General features: G+C 37.0%; 1 protein-coding gene across 1 annotated transcript in view; it reads left to right on the top strand.

Moving 5' to 3' along the window:
- The window catches only part of Ano3 (anoctamin 3), a 258,830-nt gene that overhangs the window by 74,570 nt on the left and 163,349 nt on the right, over window positions 1-20,911 (top strand). The window contains exon 4 of the mRNA XM_028766961.1: window positions 16,183-16,301. Coding sequence (XP_028622794.1) covers window positions 16,183-16,301 — 119 coding nt within the window. The remainder of the gene's footprint in view (window positions 1-16,182; window positions 16,302-20,911) is intronic.

Below are 20,911 nucleotides of genomic sequence, written 5' to 3'. Positions count from 1 at the left end.
TTGGACTCTGTGAACTTTACAGACTCTTGCATCTTTATAGTCTCTTTTCCACTTTGCCATAATGAAGGAAAGATGACAATCTCATTATTTCTCTGCTCCAGGGTTTCCCATTCCATTTAAAATATAACTTACTTTGGGCTTCAGAAGCCCTGTGAAATCCGGGTCTACCCTCTACAGGCCAGTTCCTAATACATTCTTTCAGTCATAATGCTGCAAGGAAACTACTCATATGCTTTCACTCATCACAAGTTGGCTCTCATCTTAGGACCTCACATTAAACCAGATTCACCCCAGCTCCCACTTCTATCTCAACACAGACTTGCTTTCCTTCATAATTAGTACTGCTGCTTAACATTATGTAGTTTATTTAGGGATCCTCACCTGGGATCAAACTGCAGTGTCTTTGTTAATCATATTGGCATTTGTAGTCCTACAATTAAGAAGAGAATATGGTACATATTTTAGTTTCAAAATTATATTAGGATTAATTACAGAAGTGAGGAATGAATATAAATCAGAGTATATTAACAAATACACACACCTTCAGAGTGCGGATCTTCTGGGCACTGCTTTGCTCTCCAGGATTCCATTTGGCACGGCTGAAAAAAATGAACAATGATCTATTAGAAATACATGGTTTGCTAATTTTTGCCCTCACTATGATTATATTTTTCATTTACAGAATCTTATTTAAAGATCTAAAAGTCATCATGCTTCAATTATAGAATTTCTTTTCTTAAATTACTCAATGTGAACGTTTAGTATACAAATATTTAGCCTAGTTATAATTATAAAAGAATAGATAGGACTCCATTTATATACAGTTTACAAATTGATATTGAAAATACGATGTCTGCTTAGTAACTGACAGATCAATGATGAGTGGGTGAATGAGTGGAAGACAGGATGGTACTTACAGTGAACACTAGCGACAGGCATGCAGGGTTCTCTGAGTCCTATCAATAGCCTGAATGAAACTCTTTCACAATAGAAATATAGAAAGAAGGTGCGGTTATATACAAATAAAAAGTACAGAAACAAAGAATATATTGATTCCTTGAACTTCATTTTCACAGTATTAAACCTCTGAAAAATCTTTATTGGGACCATCCATAGACTTTTCCCCAAGAAATTTTCATATGGATAATAATTATAAAGATGGAATATGTTATCAATCAAAAGGTGCATATACCAATTCCTGGGTCTATACCATCTGTGCTTCAGCTTTCTTAAGTTGTGAACTGGACACATTGTTTAGTCCTGTCCTATAATATGGACACCAAGCAGATTAGAATTAAGATATTCTGGGAAAGTCAAGCAAGAGAATATATATTGGTTAAGATGTATAGAAAATATGTAAATTATAAAAATAACTTTAATCCACTAGAGTAAAATGGTATACATTATCAGATATTCTGGTAATTTTAGACAAAGTATAACTACTCATAAATCAAAAAGTTTCAAATTAGGGAAACAGACTGATAATGTTCTCACACATTCAAAGTTTTCCAACAGGATCCTCAACAATTTTCCTGATACCCCTCGTGTAATTAAGTAAAATATAATGAATCAATGAGATGAAATAGCATTATGAGAAAGAAAATTCATATAATTGAAACAATCCACTTATTGAAATTACAATCTGAGAACTAGCTGTAAAATTTATTGTTTTATCATAGACCCCTATTTAGGCTTTATAATAAAAATATCCTTTTCAGAAAATCAAATGTTCATGTTTATTGCAGGCATATAAGTAATAGATTTGTAAATTAATAACAAACAAAAGCAATATATATATTTAATTCTTTATATTATATATGTTTAATACTTTATATATAATAAACATATATAAACTAAGTAAAAACAAATGTATATATTTGTTTATTATATATAACATATCATATACTCAATATATTATATATAACATATAATTAAATTTAATATATTAAACTATAGTATTTTATGTATTTATATATTGTATATAATATATAATGTATTTATATATAATTAACATAGTAATATATATTAAAATAAATAAACATATTTTTAATTAAATAAATTAATATATGTGAGTATGTGTGTGTGTGTGTGTGTGTGCTTGTGTGTGCTTGTGTATGTTTAGTACTTTATGCTTTCAGGTCATTTTTTTATATTATTCCATCTAGTCTTAGGAATCCATGTAAATATTTTTCTATCTTCAAATTTTCTTTTTTTTTTTTACATTTTTTTATTGGATATTTTATTCACATTTCATATGTTATCCCCTTACCCCATCCCCCACCCACCCGGGAACCCCCCATCCCCTTACCCCTCCTCCTTCTTCTCCTTGGATGTAACCCCCACATACCCCCCCCACTCCCACTTCCCCACCCTCAAAATTCCCACCCTCTGGGGCGTCCAGCCTTCCACCTGTGCCCGGCAGGGCCCTCCACTCTTACATATTCAGCTGAAGCCCTGGATCCCTCCCTAAGTGCTCCTAGGCTGGTGGTTAGGACCCTGGGAGCTGTGGTTAGTTGGTATTGTTGCTCTCCTCATGAGGCCACAAACCCTTTCAGCTCCTTCAGTCCTCACTCTAACTCCTCCATTGAGAACCCCATGATCAGTTCAATGGCTAGTTGTGAGCATCTGCCTCTGAATATGTCAGACTCTTGAAGGCCTCTGAGGAGACATCCATTTCAGGCCCTTATCGGCATGCACTTCCTGACTTCCACATCAGCATCTACCTTTGGTGACTGCATATGGGATGGATACTCAGGTGGAAAGGTCTTCAAATGGCCCCTCCTTCATTTTCTGTCCCTCACTTTGTCTCCATATTTGCTCCCTTGAGTATTTTGTTGCTCCTTCTAAGAAGAACTGAATCACCCCCACTTGGTCTTCCTTTTTTATGAGCTTCATGTGGCCTGTGAGTTGCATCTTGGGCATTTCAAGGTTCTGGGCTAATATCCAATAATCAGTGAGTGAATACCATGTGTGTTCTTTTGTGATTGGCTTACTTCACTCAGGATGATAATTTCTAGTTCCATCCATTTACCTAGGAACCTCTCAAATTCATTGTTTTTAATAGCTGAGTAATACTCCATTGTGTAAATATACCACATTTTTTGAATCCATTCCTCAGTTGAAGGACATCTGGGTTCTTTCCAGCTCCTGGCTATTATAAATAAGGCTGCTATGAACATAGTTGAGCATATGTCCTTGTTATATGTTCGAGCATCTTCTGGGTATATGCCTAGGAGTGGTATAGCTGGATCCTCAGGTAATGCTATGTCCAATTTTCTGAGGAACCGCCACACTGATTTCCAAAGTGGTTGCACCATCTTGCAGTCCCACCAACAATGGAGGAGTGTTCCTCTTTCTCCACACCCTCGCCAGCATCTACTATCACCTGAGTTTTTAATCTTAGCCATTCTGACTGGTGTGAGATGGAATCTCAGAGTTGTTTTGATTTGCATTTCCCTGATGACTAAGGACACTGAACATTTCTTTAGGTGCTTCTCGGCCATTCGAGTTTCTTCCATTGAAAATTCTTTGTTAAACTCTATACCCCATTTTTTAATAGGGTAATTTGGTTGTCTGGAGTCTACTTTCTTGAGTTCTTTGTATATATTGGATATTAGCCCTCTATCAGATGTAGGATTGGTAAAGATCTTTTCCCAATTTGTTGGTTGTCGTTTTGTCCTATTGACAGTGTCCTTTGCCTTACAGAAACTTTGCAATTTTATGAAGTCCCATTTGTCAATTCTTGATCTTAGAGCATATGCCATTGGAGTTCTGTTCAGGAACTTTTCCCTTGTGCCCAAGTATTTGAGGGTCTTCCCCACCTTCTCTTCTATTAGTTTCAGTGTATCTGTTTTTATGTGGAGGTCCTTTATCCACTTAGACTTGAGCTTTGTACAAGGAGATAAGAATGGATCAATTTTCATTCTTTTACATGTTGTCCTCCAGTTGAACCAGCACCATTTGTTGAAAATGCTGTCCTTTTTCCACTGGACAGTTTTAGCTCCTTTGTTAAAGATCAAGTGACCATAGGAGTGTGTGTTCATTTCTGGGTCTTCAATTCTATTCCATTGATCTTCCTGCCTGTCTCTGTACCAATACCAGGTAGTATTTATCACTATTGCTCTGTAGTACAGCTTGAGGTCAGGAATGGTGCTCTTACAAAGCCATTATCATTGTAATAGTAAGTGGGAAGCCTAGATTTTAACTTATATTATTGAAAGCAACAGTTTATTCTCTTCTCACATCCTTACTTCAACATGGACATAATTTTCTTAAATTTTCAAACTTTCTTATTGTATTGGGTGTATTTTGTTAGATCTTTGGGAAAGTAAAAGGCAGTGAGAGTTCTACTGGTTACGGGAAAAATCTCATCTTACTATCGACTATTGCAAAGACTGCTATGGTTGGAGTTTTGAAAGTCATTTTCCCTTCTGTGTTCAAATTTCTGAATTTTAAGATGCAATTAAATGTTAGAATCAACATCAAATTACTAAGAACTTTTAAAGGAAAGTGGATAGTTTCCATGTGTACTGTGATTGTCATCTTAATTTCTGAAATGCTACAATGTGACGAAAAATGGTTTGCAAAGGGAGAAACATGATGGAACTTTGGTACAACAATGTGACTTTGTAGAATATATTTACTTGTAATTTAGTTGATATGGTAGGCATTTCTGAAAGAATGCCATTATCAAGTGAAGTGGATTGAATAAAAAGAAATGTCTTTAGTAAGAACCAAAACACATTGGTGAATTTTATTTATATTTCAGAAGAACCACTGGTGAAGGGGTAATTAGCTCCATGAATCAAAACACAGTATGTTCCTCTCCATTGTTGCCCACAGACAAAGACTGGCAGAAAGACGAAATTAAAACTATTTTAAAGTTCTGACAGTTATGATACAAATATCCTCTGGTAAGAATAACAGAAAAGACTTAGCTAGAATAAAAAAACTATACCAAAACTAAACTAAATTAATTTATGGTCTTTGCCTACTGTATTTTCTCCTTCTTTTTTGTTTGTTTGTTTGCTTTTTGTTTTGTTTTGTTTTTTTGTTTTTCGAGACAGAGTTTCTCTGCATAGTCCTGGCTGTCCTGGAACTCACTCTGTAGACCAGGCTGGCCTCGAACTCAGAAATCTGCCTGCCTCTGCCTCCCAAGTGCTGGGATTACAGCTGTGCGTCACCACTGCCCGGCGTATTTTCTCCTTCTTAATAGTATCTTAACATATGCCTCAGGTCTCTCTCCAAACCCCCGGTGCTCTGATAGACTAGGCAGATGAAAATAACATGGGGTGATTTTATTTTCACTTACAACTCCGAGCAAAGTCCATTATAGCACTGTCAGACTGTCATTAGCTTAGAATAGCTATCATATCCACATCATATCCATATTCACACCATATCCACACTCATCAAAGTAGTGTCCAGCTCACTTTCTCTACCCTACATAGCCTAGATTCCCTTATCCAGCAGATGTTCCTGTCCATGATTAAAATGGATCCTTGCGTATCATTTCAGGTAGACATCATAATCTTCTGTAGGCATGGCCAGCTGTCCCACTCCCAATTGAGTCTAGATCCTGTCAAGTTGACAATTGACATTGACCATCACAACAGAGTTTTACAAAGCTTCATGAAAAAAATAAAACATCATTGAAATAAATATGTGAAAAAGCATCACTCGATTAGTATTATTCTTTGAGCGCTTATGTCATTCTAAATTAAAACATTTTTATGTAACTAAATCCTTTATTCATCAGACTTTCAACAGTTTTTGAAAGCTCACAGCTTGTTAAATTACGAGGTGAATATTGTAATGTAAAAATAAGCAGAGAAGTATGCTGATAACACTTATAATAGGAGGAAATAAGTATAGCCATTTTCTCTCTTTCTCTTAAATATCCACTTATGCATAGACATATACATTAAAATGCATAGATGATATTAATACTTTATATATACATACTTATATAATACATATTCATATAGCATATATATGCTAGAGGTGTTATAATTCAACATAAAGATATGAATATATAGTCTATATGTGTATGTTTTATATAAATACATATGCTATTGTGTGCAATAACATTTGACATTAAATTATGATAAAATTAAAAATGATAAAGCCTTGCTGCATGCAATGAACTTTTAGAGTCTCTGTTAGATGTAGACATAGAGAGGACATTCTCTGTTGAGGTACCAGACAGTAGTACTCTAGATGACAGAGGGATTATGTCATTCGAGGACAGAAGACCTAGGAATAAAACACCCTGCAGGGAAAATATACTTTGCATCAAGGATCCCAGTGAAGTTGGATTCATAGAGCTGAAGGAAATGAATGGACAGAAGCAGTGGGCATCCATCCTATACAACCTACCTACAAGTATGTTAGAAGATCTGAATAGACCTTTAACATGATTTTACCCAGGTTTCAGTGGTTTCACCGGGGTTGCCATGTGATAAGAGCAACCGGTGGAAGCATAGGTCATTTGCAGGACTCTAATAAGACTATTGCACAGAGTACAGCAGTGTATGTGCTTAAGAAGATAGTAAATAAGTGTTGGTAATGGTCAACTTCTAGATGGATCTTGATGATAAATCAGATATAATTTTCTGGATATTTAAATGCTCTTCATTATTCATCAAAAGTTGATTGAATTGTAACTTTGTTTTAGGCTCTATTCTAGATGTCAGCAATAAGGCAGTTACCAAAAATAATGGGGGAAATGAGAAGAAAAATATAAGGATCATGAGTGTCTGGTTAAAGGAAAAAGAGCATAGCTTGTCTTACAAATTTTTAAGTAGAGTAAACTGAAAATAAGTGAATATAAAGTAGTAAAAACATGTTCTATTCCAGAGAGTAACTTAAAAGTAAAGCATAGTTAAGAAATGGTGCTGCATGGTGAAACAACAAGATTCACCTAGTAGTCTGATGAAGACAACAGGAGAGAGCAAGCAAGAAGCCAGGGACATTCCTAGATGAAGGAAAATGAAAATGCCATTTGCCAAGATGGCAGTAGTTTCAACCTGTTTTCTCAAATGCATTATATTAAAAGAAATGGCATTGAAAAATGGTATGATCATCCACACAATGTGTGCTTGGAAACAGTTCCATTTTTAAAATCAAAATCTCATAATATTCTAAAAAGATTCAACATTTGGGATTGAGTTGTACTCATCTATACATGGCTACTGGGAGATGTGTGAAGTATGGAGGCCACAGGTTGGGCACACACGGTAGAGAGAAATTCTTGTGAGCATTGATTTTCTTTCCTTTATATTTTGATAAATTTCTAGTTGTGCTCATGAGATGCTTTGGCAAATTTGTAAACATTTTTGACAAAATGTATATATGTTGAGGAAAGAAAGGTTTCTGCCAGATTCACTACCTTTAATCCAGGGACAGATATTTTTATTCAAACTCAAAGTTCTAAATACATGTACATATTGGCCTGAGATAATAGCAGTTTCATTTTAAATCCTTGGTCACAGCAGACACTAAATAACATTAAAAAATTTAAAATACAAACTGTCTCACACCATTTGTTGCATACTTGGATATAATATTTTGTTTCTGAGTTAATATCAATTTGAGGAACAAATGCTGACATGAAATTTGAAGGTGTGGTAAAATAGTACATACCATTTACATCCTTTTCTGTTGCTCCATCCACAACTCCTAAGATTGCTGTTGCTTTCTTTCCTTTGTATATTATATTCAATACAATTGTCTTTCTCTTCTTTTAAAATGACTTTGTTCTGACCACTCTCAGCATCCCTATCGCTTTGATTCAAACCCATCTTTTTCTCTCTAGTCTTTGCAAAACCTTATTAGTCCCTTTTTCTCTGCCTTTAGAACTTCAGTCTATTCTTTGCAGAATTTGTTTTGTTAAAATAGATATCATGTCACACTACTGCTGAAATACATTTCTGTGTTGTCCTGTTTAACTGTAATAAAATATAAAAGCTATCCAATGGTTCGCAACTCTAGAGAATCTATTCTACTCGCTCCATTGCTGCTCCAACATGATACCATGCCATGTCCTCCTCCTTTCCTCCCCAGTAGCCTCACTACCATTGCCTACGAACATAGAGGATGGCATGTTTTACCTCATAAACCTGGTTGTACAGGCATCTTCTACCTGTATCCTGCTTCCACAGAAGTTCACTTACCTCAGTGAGGTTTTGTTCCAGGGTTAGCTCTGGGTGGCAGTCTTTGACAATCTTGTTAAAAATACTTCATTCTTTGCTTACTCAATATTTCTTTTTCCACCTTCTCTGTTTCAACTTTCCACTGACTGTATCAGCATATGTTTTGTTTTTCTGTAGCATTGTCAAGTTAATTAAGGTAGGTAATACATTTTATTGTGCTGTATGCTGTATCCTAGCTAGAATCATCCCAAGAAAACTGCAGAGCTAAATGTATTTATTCAATGAGGAGAGGAAAATGTCATCAAGATCAGAAGTAACTGAAATAGGATGGCCACAGACATCTTTTTGATCCTCAGGCCACAGCCACTCTACCATGACACCATGCCATGCCCTTCTCCCCACCCCTCCCCACCCCCACCCCTCTAGAGACTCACTACCTGAGTTCCCCAATGTTAGCAATCATTTACCTTCTGTTTAACTACACATGGGAATCCTACTTGTTGTCTCACTTAGGGAAAAAAAAAAAAAGAAAGGGACAGGAAAGCAAGGAAGATACAGAAACACTAGCCATTCTATCTTGTATAAACAAAGAACAAGATAAAGGCATCAGGGATTTGGTAACTTCTGAAGAAAAAAAGTCCACAGTGGCAACTTTCTTCTATGTTAAGTAACAACCAGAGACAAGCCTACAATCTGCAGTTTTTATTGTAAATGAGTTAACCCTTCTTCCAGTGTTGTGTGTAACTTTCTGCTCTTCCTCTTCATATCTCTACTCACCTGTCCTTATTGTCCTCTATTGAATTAACACCACAACTTCTTTTATTTCCTGATTCATTCCCCCTTATCATATTTTCTGCAAGTTCATCCAATGACACATAACATAATTTTCTTAATTACATTTTTTTCCTCTCTTTTATGTATGTTTTATGAAGGAAAGATTTTTGTGTTACTATTATTTTAAGTTCTTTACTTAGAGAAGTTTTTTCCTTTTTTTTTTCTTTTTTTATTACTCTTATTTTGAACATCCCAGTCATTACCCTTCTCCCTCTCTCCCCTTTCTCAGCCCATTCCCCCTCTCCCATCTCCAAGAGGATGTGCGCTGTCACTCTAGGTCTCCCTACTTCCTGGGGCCTCATGTCTCTTGAGGGTTAGTCATGTCTTTTCTCACTGAGGCCAGACCAGGCAGTCCTCCTTTGTATATGTGTGTCAGGGGCATCAGGCCAGCTAGTGTATGCTGCCTGGTTAGTGACTTTGAATCTGAGAGTTCTCAGGGGTCCATGTTTGTTGAGACTGCTTGTCTTCCTATGGGATTGTCCTCCTCCTCAGCTTCTTTCAGACTTTCCCTAATTCAATCAAAGGGGTTCTGGACTTCAATGCATTTGTTGGGTATAAGTATCTGCAACTGTCTCAGTCAGCTGCTTGTTGGGCCTCTTGGAGGGCAGCCATAATTAGGCTCTGTCTGTAAGCACTCCATAGCATCAGTGTCAGGCCTCAGAGCCTTCTCCTGAGATGGATCCCAAGTTGGATAGGTCACTGGACCTCCTTTCCCTCAGTCTCTTCTCCATTTTTGTCTCTGAAGTTCTCTTAGACAGTATCAGTTCTGGACCAGAGATTTTGACTGTGGGATGGCAACCTCATCTTTCCACTTGATGCCCTGCCTTTCTACTGGAGGTAGATTCTACAATTTGCCTCTCCCCACTGTTGGAAATTTTATCTAAGGTCCCTCCTTTTGAATCCTGTGAGACTTTCACCTCCCAGATCTCTAATACATTCTAAAGGGTCTCGCTCTCCTGAGGTTGCATATTTCCATTCATCATGCTGGCTTTCTGGGCTTCTATTTTGTCCTCACCCCACCCCGCCGCACAGTACATGATCATATTCTCCTTTTCCCCTTCTCTTTTTCTTCTCCCACCTAAGTCCCTCTTTCCCTCTGCCTCCTGTGATTGCTTTCTTCTCCCTCCCAAGTGGGATTGAAGCATCTTCACTCTGGCCCTTTTGCTTGTTAAACTTGAGTTCTGTGGATTGTATCTTAGCTATTCTGTACTTTGGCTAATATCCACTTATTAGTGAGTACACACCATGCCTGTCCTTTTGAACCTGAGTTACCTCACTCAGATGATATTTTTCTAGCTCTATCCATTTGCCTGCAAAACTCATGATGTCCTTGTTCTTAATAGCTGAATAGTATTCCATTGTGTAAACAAACCCGATTTTCTGTATCCATCCTTTCATTGTGGGACATCTTGATTGTTTCCATCTTCTGGCTATCACAGATAAGGCCACTATGTACATAGTGTGGAACATGTGTGCCTGTGGTATGGTGGGGCATCTTTTGGGTATATGTCCAAAAGTGGTATAGCTGGATCTTCAGGTAGATTTATTTCCAATTTTCTGAGGAACTTCTAGATTGATTTCCAAAGTGGTTGTACCAGTTTGCAATCACAGTGACTATTAAATGCGTGAGATGCAGTTTGCCTTAATCTATGAGAAACATTATTTAGTATTCACAGATATGAGCTTTAAAATACCTAGATGTGGTTCACTTATATGTATCTCTTACTAGCATTATCACTCTACATGATAGTTGTCTCAGGTTATTTATTTTATTATTATGAATAACCAAAAATAATATAAGAAGTACTGCTTATGAAGTTTTAGGCTATACACAAATAGTAATTGTAAATAAAGGATGATTTCTCTGGCAATCTTATAGAATGGTTAAATACATTTAACTATTATATAATCAGATCATTTTGTTATTAATTGTATCTGAGGATATAAGATGCATAATCTATATACTCTAAAATTGATGTCATAATAGCTTCATATACATAGTAACATAACATGTTTTAAAAGTTATTGAAGAAACCAATGTCTGTGAGTAGCTTTGCTTTTCTTCCCTATAGTAAATCATCTGACTGAACTCTTGAAAGTACTGTATAGTCATTCATGTTAAATTCATGTTGACTACTATCAACACATTTTATAAAATAACTTACTCCAAGACTATTATTTCTTTGAAAAGGTTAATTATATAACATTTGATGAGATGTTTCATCAGATTAAATGTAACTATAATAAAATTCATCAATAGTTCTTTGTGATAATAACAGCTATCATAGATATTTCCTACTTAATAATCTCAAGTTAGATATTACTTATAATAGCTTCTTATGTTATTGAGCTTATAATATCTTATATAGTTTTATTACTGTAATCATTTGAATTTTTCCATTTTTGGGAATTATAGTTTTTTTTTGTTTTTTTGTTTTTAGTTTCCAAGGCACTGTATTAAATATTGAGTTGCTATGAAGAGTATACATTACCTATTGGTTTTAAAAATATAAAAAACATAAAATAAATCAATGAACCTCTGTGTATTTGAAAAGAGCATTTCATTTAATTTAAACTACAGACATTTTTTATTCCTTTTTCTAGCCTGATTCATCTCCATTCCCAGAGGCAAAACCACTTTTCTTGATTTTGTTGTATGAATTTATACTGCTAAACAATGATATTATTTACTTTGCCTCAGAACTGAGTTTTTTTCTAGTAGTGTATTCTTTTTATATATATATATAATTTGTTTTTTTCTCAAATCGTAATTCATTCACACAGGGGTTATAAACACAGAAAGGCAGGATGTGGGGAAGGGAATGACACTGGAGTGTGGGTGATCAGGAGGAATACAGATATCATCAGAACCGGGTATCGGCTGGGTGAAGGTTCAGGGGGCAAGTCACTATGACTCTGCCTATGACTCGCTTGTCCTTATCTAAATTGGTATTGTCTGCCCAGGCTACCTATTTACAAGGTCTATGACTACTCAGGCTTGTAAATTTCCACAAAAGCTGCCTGTTAACATTAGCTTATAGCCATCTGTTTTGATGTTTTTCCACTGAGACCCAAGACTTGGTGTTAGTATACATGTATGACAGGCCTATTGCTGATTTTAGGCCTATGGCTGATTTTAGGCCTTCAGTGTGTAAGCAGGGCTGCCCCTGACATCTCCTCCCTTCTCTAAGTATAGAAGAGCTGTGGCAATTTTAAACTTACGAAGGTGGGGATAGAGGCCTGACCTCCAGTATTTGAAGGGGACCTTGTAATGGCTGCAGTCCCCCTGTCGTTGTCCAGTGAGGCATGAGGGCCATACCCGTCCCGATGTCTTTTTCCTGGAGAGGGGATACTTTTGACATCAACCCCTATGCAGTCAGGCTTGTCCCTCAGGGAACCCAGATAGATATTTTTATTTTTTATTGATATTCCCTTGCAGTGCTTAGCCTCGCAGCCTAAGCAAGAATTCAGATCGCCTGACAAAGGGGGTTCTGGGTGGCCCCTCTCTGCTTGGTCTAGGGGCAGAAGTCCCCCCTTTTAGGCTGGGTGGAGATGGGTTTTGGAAACACCCTGTATAAAGTAATAACCTCATCTTGAGTCTCGTGGTCCTCCATAGCTAATTAATGATAATGTATCTGAGTAGTTTTTGCTACCAAATTATTTATCTCTTGCATCACTGAGTTAGTCCGCATATTTGAGAGCCAGGGACCAGCAGAAAAAAGCAAAAAGAACCCAAATAATGGTCCCAAGATGGGAGGAAATAGGGTTGACAACCTTGGAGAGGCTGAAAACCAATTCTTGTACCAGCCTTCATCTGTCTCTTTCACTCTCTGATTTTTCTTAGGGCCTTCACTACCTGTTTCATGCTTTCTTTAACCCTCCTTGTCTTGTCTATGTAAAGGCAACCTTCTTCTTTAAGAGATGTACACAGTCAAGAGCTGTACACAGCCTTTTCTATTGTAATAGAGTAAATCAAGTCCAATAAGGATCTTTGCGATTTTAGGAGGTTTCTTCAGACAGCGAAACAAGGGATTTCTTCAGATTAGTGATGTCAATCTCTAGCTGTTTGATGTTCTTGTCAGTGGCCCTTCAAAGGTCTGAGTAGTGTAATTTCAGAGGCCAGCATCTGGATTAGAACTTCCAACAGCAGACATCACGGCTAATTCATTTTTACCTGGAAAGGAGAAAGAAGGGAATTCTCAGGGAGATTTCTCTTTCCTGGATGTAAATTGTTATTCATCGTATTTATGGTTGGGCCTGGCTTTGTGGGAGTATCTATTTTTTTATTAATCTTTTTGGTAGCCAGTTAGCTGTGCCTTCTGTGGTATCAGACAGGCATATCAGTCCTCAGCCCCATAAGGGAACTGGGTCTGGGCCATTCCCTTTAAGGGTAAGAGGGTCCTTCCCCATATCTGTGGCAAAGTTTTGTTGGTCTCGGTGGTGCCAGAGGCAGTAAGCAGCAGATTTGCCATGAACTTTCAGCTTTAGAGAGATAAAAGTGAACAAGGCATGATGGAGAGTATTTCAGGGGGACTCCTTCTGAGGGGGTACCGTTCCCCCTCTTTTGTTTTTAAAGCCAATTTTTCAGAGTTCTTGTAAAATCAGGGCAGAAGTGCCAACAGTCGCTCCTTCCACACTCAGAGAGTCATGAAGACCCTATTTAAGGATATATAGATCTATACTGATAATCTTTTGTCAAAGGACTGTTATAGCACCGCCAACAACTAATCAGACTATAAAATATATCGATTAGTAATAGCTTCTTCTACTTTTTGTGAGATTACCTCTCTTTTGTCAATTAATTGTTGAGGATAATTAGGATTTACATCTCTATTGAGAATATTGAACAGAGACTTAAATTCTTTTGTGGAAAGCTTAAAATAGGATCTTAGCCAATTAGCAACTCCTAGAAACTTTTGAAAATAATTTAAAATAAGTAAACTCTCTCCCTCTCTCTCTTTTTTTTTAGACCCTTTATCTGTGTGGTTTTTTTTTTTATTGGATATTATACATATTTACCTTTCAATGTTATCTCCTCTCCCATTCTCCCCTAAAACCCTTTTCCCATACCTCCTCCTCCTAATTTTTGTGAGGGTGTGCTCCAAACATCCTCACAGTCCCATCTCCCTGCTCTGGAATTCCTACACAGTAGGGGATCCAAACTTTTGGGGACCATGGCCCTCCACTTTCACTGAAGTCTAACATGGTCACCCTCAATTCCCTATACAGGTGCATGAGTCCCTCCCTTTGTGCTCTCTGGCTGGCGGTTTAGACTTTAGGAGCTCTGGTTGAAACTTTTGATACTCCTTCTAGAAAGGACCAAAGCATCCACACTTTGGTCTTCCTTTTTCTATGTGAGTTTTATGTGTTTTATACGTTGTTTCTTAGAAATTGTGAGCTTTGGGGCTAACATTATATTATATTATAATTTTTAATCACTCAATTTATACATTTTTCATAGTATTAATACTTATAAGTATTATATGCTGTAATATTTATTATAGCATATCTTTTATGTTTTCTTCTGTGGGGTTTTTTAACCCTTTAACCAAACTCACATTTCTAAAACTTTCCAAGTTTAAAAAATAATCAACCCAAATTAACATACTTATAATGTCAAAAAGTGGTTAAGAATCAATTCAATCATTACAAATATATTTACCCGCAACTTCACATCAAGTGGTAAGTCTAAAATAGTCTTCATGGCTCTGGGTGCATATTGAAAGGCTTACATACATTAAGAAGCACGAGATGTGCTGACTTTGCATAGAAGTCATTCCCAGCTTCAGCAATAGGGCAGCCATTTGTGTGATTGAGCTTATCCTTTGGATAGAAAATTATGTGAATATTTTGCTTAATTAAATTTGAGAAACATTTAAAATGCACATTTTACTTGGTAAAAATTTTGGGGGGAATTCATAGAATGGTGGCTATGTCCTCCCATTCTGAAGGAGGGAAAATATTGTAGGAAATCACTGAGAATTCCACACTGACACACACACACACCCCAACTCCCTTCACCCCCTCACCCCATCTACCCCCACCAAGGGCTAGAATTGGGAGGAGCAAAGCCCTCTGGGAAATACTGGTCTTCAGTCTTCCTTAATCTAAGAAGCAGGTACAAAGGGACCACCATATGATGCTTGAGCGGGGATGGGGGATGTGTGATCCCCTAGCCTTTTCCTCGAAACTGAAAAAGACACATGTTCATTCCTGGCACCAGAGCTCACTATGCCCACGCTCATATCTTACCCCTGATTAGGCTGTTGCTTCCCAGAGAAAGGCGTTCATCCATTAGATTCCTCACTAGGTTGTCAGCTGCAACACACCATTGTTCTGTGACATGGCAATCTTCATAGAGATGTTCATTTTGGCCCAGTCTTCTTGAGCTTGATGTAGCCAGGATTCTTGCTCAGTGCTCTACAAACTTCTTGGTGGCTTCAGCCTCTCACTCAGCCTGCACTGTCTTCTGCCTCTGTTCCTGCTTCGTATTTTCGGCCAAAAATAGAGCCTGTGCGCTTCTGGATGGGAAGTTTGTTTGGGTTCTACAGCAGTGACAGATTCTTGGCTATAGCTCAGCTCTGTGATAGTTATCTCACCCAGGATAAGACTGAAGTCTTGGTGCTCTCTGTCAACTCTCTTCGGATCAACATAAACATGTGGGTTTATTGAGCAATCAGCTATGAGACACTAAACTTGGACACCATACTCTTGAGAACCTCACTGACAACGGACAGCGGCACTCACTCCTAGTAATAGAGGGAACTGGAACCAGAGGATCCTGAAGTGAAGGCCGTTATGCGGAATCATGTCCTGCTTATGCCTCTAATCTGATTACAGAAGATGGCTCCAAGATCACCTTGTAAAATGAACACAGATTCATGAACACCGTAGGCCATGGCCACAGCCATGTCCCCCCGAGTAGCAGCTTCATCACTACATCTATATCCCGAAGCCCCAGGGGGCAAGCACTGTGCTATGTCTTTCCAGTTCTGGACAATATCTGATCCACTGAAGGCAACAATACGAGATGTTAGGAGAGGCTACCCAACGGCTTCTACCTCAGTCCAGTTTAGAAGCCTTGCTCTGTACATGAAGATCGGGGATCATGGCACTTGAAAAAAAAATTATTAAAATATTTACTAAGTGAAACAGGCAGACAAAAATGAATATAATTTCTTTATTTTCTATTTAGCTTTGGGGAAAGACAAGGATTACATGGATGAGTCTGAACATGCCAACTATGATAGATCGCGTCTCCTTAACGACTTTGTTACCAAAGATAAGCCTGAAGCCAAGACAAAATTATCTAAGGTAATACAAACTAAGTTATTAATGCATAATTTTTGTAATGTAATGTTTAAAACATTTGAGCATTCATCTCTATGGTTAGATTTGTGCTGGAAAATGTAAACAAAACATAGAAATTAATATCCATTTTAAAGAACTCAACCATGAATAGCTATTTATTGATATATTTATTTGTATTACTAAACAATTACTATTTAACAGATCAAAAAGTGCCCCTTTATTTTTTAAATATATTCTTTAATTTTAAAATATTTTTATTTACTTGTTTATTTGGTTTTATTTCTTTTCATTTGAGACAGGGTTTCTTCTTCTGTAGCCTTAGCTCACAAGGAACTCACTCTGTAGAAGAGGATGGCCTTGAACTCATAGAGATCTGCCTGCCTCTGCCTCCCGAGTGCCAGGATTAAAGCCGTGTGCCATTACCACCCAATTTATATTTTAAAATTGTAATTACATTTTTTAATAATATGATTTGCTGATGAATGATATCCCAGACTCAGACAGTATGCAAAAACAAAGAATGTTTTATTCTGCAGAAGCAAGGCATGCTAGGGTCTTCCTTATACTAGATGGAGACACCCAACTGAGCTCACAGGCTCAATTTAAAGCACATTAGGAGAATTCCAGGGAGGGGTAGGTGACCTTTATCTTATATGGTTGGCTCTATATCTAAGGACATTCCAGAACCATTGCTGGGGGCGAGGACTGGAAACTGTTTTTGGGGAAGCCTGGAGACTGCTGCTGACTCACTGTCCTTGCCTCAGGCCAGGGCAGGGCTGCTTCTGATAGTAGGGCAGTTTCTGATTGGCTGCCCAAGGCCTGGGGTTTTTCCAATAACTGACCTGCCTGGATCTGCCCAGTTCTTGGAAACAGAGGTCAATCGTGGCCTAGTCTCCTGAACTGCCAATTTGAATGAAGCCTTTCATGGAGACAGCCTCTCTCAGTCCTCTCACTTAGATCATTAGCTCCCAAATAAAAGACACAAAGCCTTTATATTTATACATAAGCTTACAAATACTAGAGGTGGACAGATATCAACCGTTTGTGCTATTTTGTCTTTTTTGCCTATGAATAGTACCAAGATATAACTGGCCATGTTTTGGCCTGTCACTCCTACTCCAACTAGCCAGGCCTCATTGCCACGTGCTCAAGGTCCACCTACCCTAAAGCAACTTCTTCATTCTTCAATATCCCTCCCCTGGTCTCTGCCTCAGACCCCAAGCCTGGAAACTGATAGCCACCTCCTTCTCTTCTGTCCAGCTCCAGGCTGTAGGCAGCTTTATACAAGCAGTAGTTTTAAGGGGCAAGGTCTGCACAACAAAATCTGGCATATGTGAAAATTCATTTGTCTTGAGGCAATTAGATCATGGATTATAGAAATGAGCATTATAATACATAGCAATGAACCAAACCTCTCAACAATATATAATTTATAGATATGGAACACACACACACAAATACATACACAGCTTTCTGAGTATCTAATGTTGGTAGTATGTATAGGTTTTTAAGGCTGCCCACTCTGTATTAGATACCCTCACTTTTTGAGAAAACTTATTATCCCTCTCACATTGCCATTAATGGCCTCTAGCTCTTAATCTGGGGTTACTGCCCTGTGAGATCCCCCCATTCACAATGGCATGACAACTAGTGTTTCTTTGTTCAAGTATTGTTTTGGGCAGCCATACTGTTGATCTGTCATGGGTGAAGTTTTCCCTTTTAATGAGGAAGACAGAACCCTTATAGGAGACTTCCAGGTCCTTAGCTTTTACAATTATTCTGTGTCCTCTTCTGTGATATTCCCTGAGCCGTATATATCACACTGGACTGTGCATCCTGTGGTCAGTATTTCACTACACTTTGATTAGGTATGCTTTTTGTAAATGGTCTCTGTTTGCTAAAGAGATGCTTTTGATAGCAGGAAGATGAGCTACATTTAGATATGGGCATAAGGATACATAGTGGGAATTGCACTGAATGGAAAATGAAGCAGTAGTATACTCTCCTCTGAGATCCATTAGTTGAACTTATTTATGGGACATAATGTTATATTTCAATGCTTGCATATGTTATAATGATAACATAATAATTTTAATATCATTGAGTATTTATCATATATTTATGATGAGAGGATTGAAAATCTTTTCTTATAATTTTTCTAACATCTAATTTATTATTATCACCTGTGGTTATTCTAAAGTGCAATAGAAAGCTGTATTTAATTATTCTTTCAAATTGTAACATTGTACCTTTCAGGCATAATTATTTAAATACCAAATATAAACTCTGAAGAGTAACTATTCTTATATTGGTATTGGTCCTTCACTTTTCGTGTATTTCTCTGCAAAGTTAACATATCAACATGGTTTCATGCTATAAAACGTAATATGATCTGAATTCCAACTCCATTCATTATTACATATAGTGACTTGGGCATACTAATTACACTCAATGGTCTCACTGTCCTCATCAGTAAGTTGTGGGCATACTGTTTTCTTGACATCGTTATTTGAAAACAACTTGAGATGACTATGTGTCTTAGTTAGGGTTTCCATTTCTGTGAAGAGACACCATGAATATGATGAGTCTTATATAGGACACTTATTTTGGGCTGGCTAACAGGTTTAGGAGTTTAGTCCATTATCATCATCAGGGTGGGAACATGGCAGCTTCTAGGCAGGCAAGGTGCAGGAGTAGCTGAGAGTCTGCATCTTGTTCTGACTATAGCCATGAGAAAACTGATTCTTCTATACTGGGCAGAGCTTCAAAGCCCACCCCCCACAATGACACACTTCCTCCAACAAAGCCATATTGTCTAACAGTACCACTCATTATGGACCAAGCATATCCAAACCACCACACTATGAGAGTATCTAGGGCATATCAAGAAATCATTGGTGTGTATTTTATTTCATCTGGAATATACTCAAGACTGAGTACATACCAGAATTTTATAGCAACTTGGAGGTTGAGAATGTAACATTGAAATAATATTTTATCAACAAATAAAATAACGAAATACAATTCAGTTTGCTTTCCTAGTCCCATCATTTCTCAAAATCAATGCTTTGCATAGATTTTAAGATATTGTATGAGACCATCCAAAACCACATTTTTGGTGATTATTTTCATCATTGTAACTACAACTGCTCCTTGTTGTTAAGCCAAATACGACTCAGAATAAGTTCACACCCTTTACTTGTTAGAGTAGGACTTTTTATAGAAAGAGAGAGGGAAGAAGAGAAGGAGAGAAAGAGAAATGGGGAGGGAAGGAGGAAGTTAGAGAGTGAAAGGGAATGAGGGAATTTGGATATTTAATTTAGCCCAAAGGATGACTTAAATTTCAATAGCTCTTGAATAGATATTACTTATATTCTTGAATATAATTTTCTTTATGCTATTAAATTTGTTTATATTAAAATCATTTTCCCTTTATTTTTAGTCACCGCTTAAGTATTTGTAAAGAAACATAGCGGAGTTTAAAAATCACTCGAATCAGGAATGCAACTAAACTTTAATAAATATATTCTGAGTTAATTCATTCTGCAAAATTTTTGCATTAATATTTATATAAGTTTTGCTAACATTTTTCTTAAATTAATTGACTAATGATTTCTTCACTGTCGAGCTCATGTTACTCTTTTGTGAGATAAATATTATTTGAAGTGAATTGAAAGAATGTCTAAGAGAAATGCAGATGTTCATCAATAAGCTTATGTCATCTACTGGAAGACAAACACTACTGGAATACAAACACTACTGGAAGACAAACACTATTCAAGTATTTAGAAGATAATTTAAGATTCAAATCTGAATTACTTGATTCTCTATCATTTACCACATGGCTAATGTTATATCATCATTTAGTGTATTTACTGTAGTTCTGTCCCAAATATCATTTTTCCTTAGACTTGAAACTTAGAATATTATAGTTAATTAGTAAACTGTAGTGAATACTGTTAAGTATCAGGACAAGAAAATATAATAAGATAGCATATCGTAGTTCAATCAAATAGATATTCAAATGTATTACTGAATTTGTGTAATTAACCACCTCCAATTCTTACTCTTCTATGAAAACCACCCTCCCCATGTTGCCAGGGTGACTTATACCTGCAGCTGCCATTAAAGGATGTCTACTTTTATCCCTTGGATAGATGAGAATGAAGCACAAATTCTATTAGATAAAAGAATTCAATTACATAAAAGAAGAATAGTGCTTAAGTTTCTGAAGGGTTTAATAGGCTGCCTACAAGATATTATTCATGAGATCTCAAAAGGATGGATAAAGAAAACAACAACGAATTTACATTGTTTGCACTAATATATGGGTGATGTATTTTGCCAATCTGCTATCTTTCTTCTCATATTCCTCCTAAAAACAAACACACACACACTCGCAGACACATACACAGAAACACACACACACACACACACACACACATGATTTCTCATGTCTGTAATTTCAGGATTCTGGATTCTAAGCTAGGAAAATGATTACAGATTTGAGGCTAGCTTATTCTACAGAGTAATCAGGCCATCTAATCTAATCCTACTGGCAGAGAGAGAGAGAGAGAGAGAGAGAGAGAGAGAGAGAGAGAGAGAGAGAGAGA

This window comes from Grammomys surdaster, unplaced genomic scaffold (assembly GCF_004785775.1).
Source record: "Grammomys surdaster isolate TR1022 unplaced genomic scaffold, NIH_TR_1.0 170, whole genome shotgun sequence".
Lineage (NCBI taxonomy): Eukaryota > Metazoa > Chordata > Mammalia > Rodentia > Muridae > Grammomys > Grammomys surdaster.
This window is presented reverse-complemented; position numbering and strand designations above follow the sequence as displayed.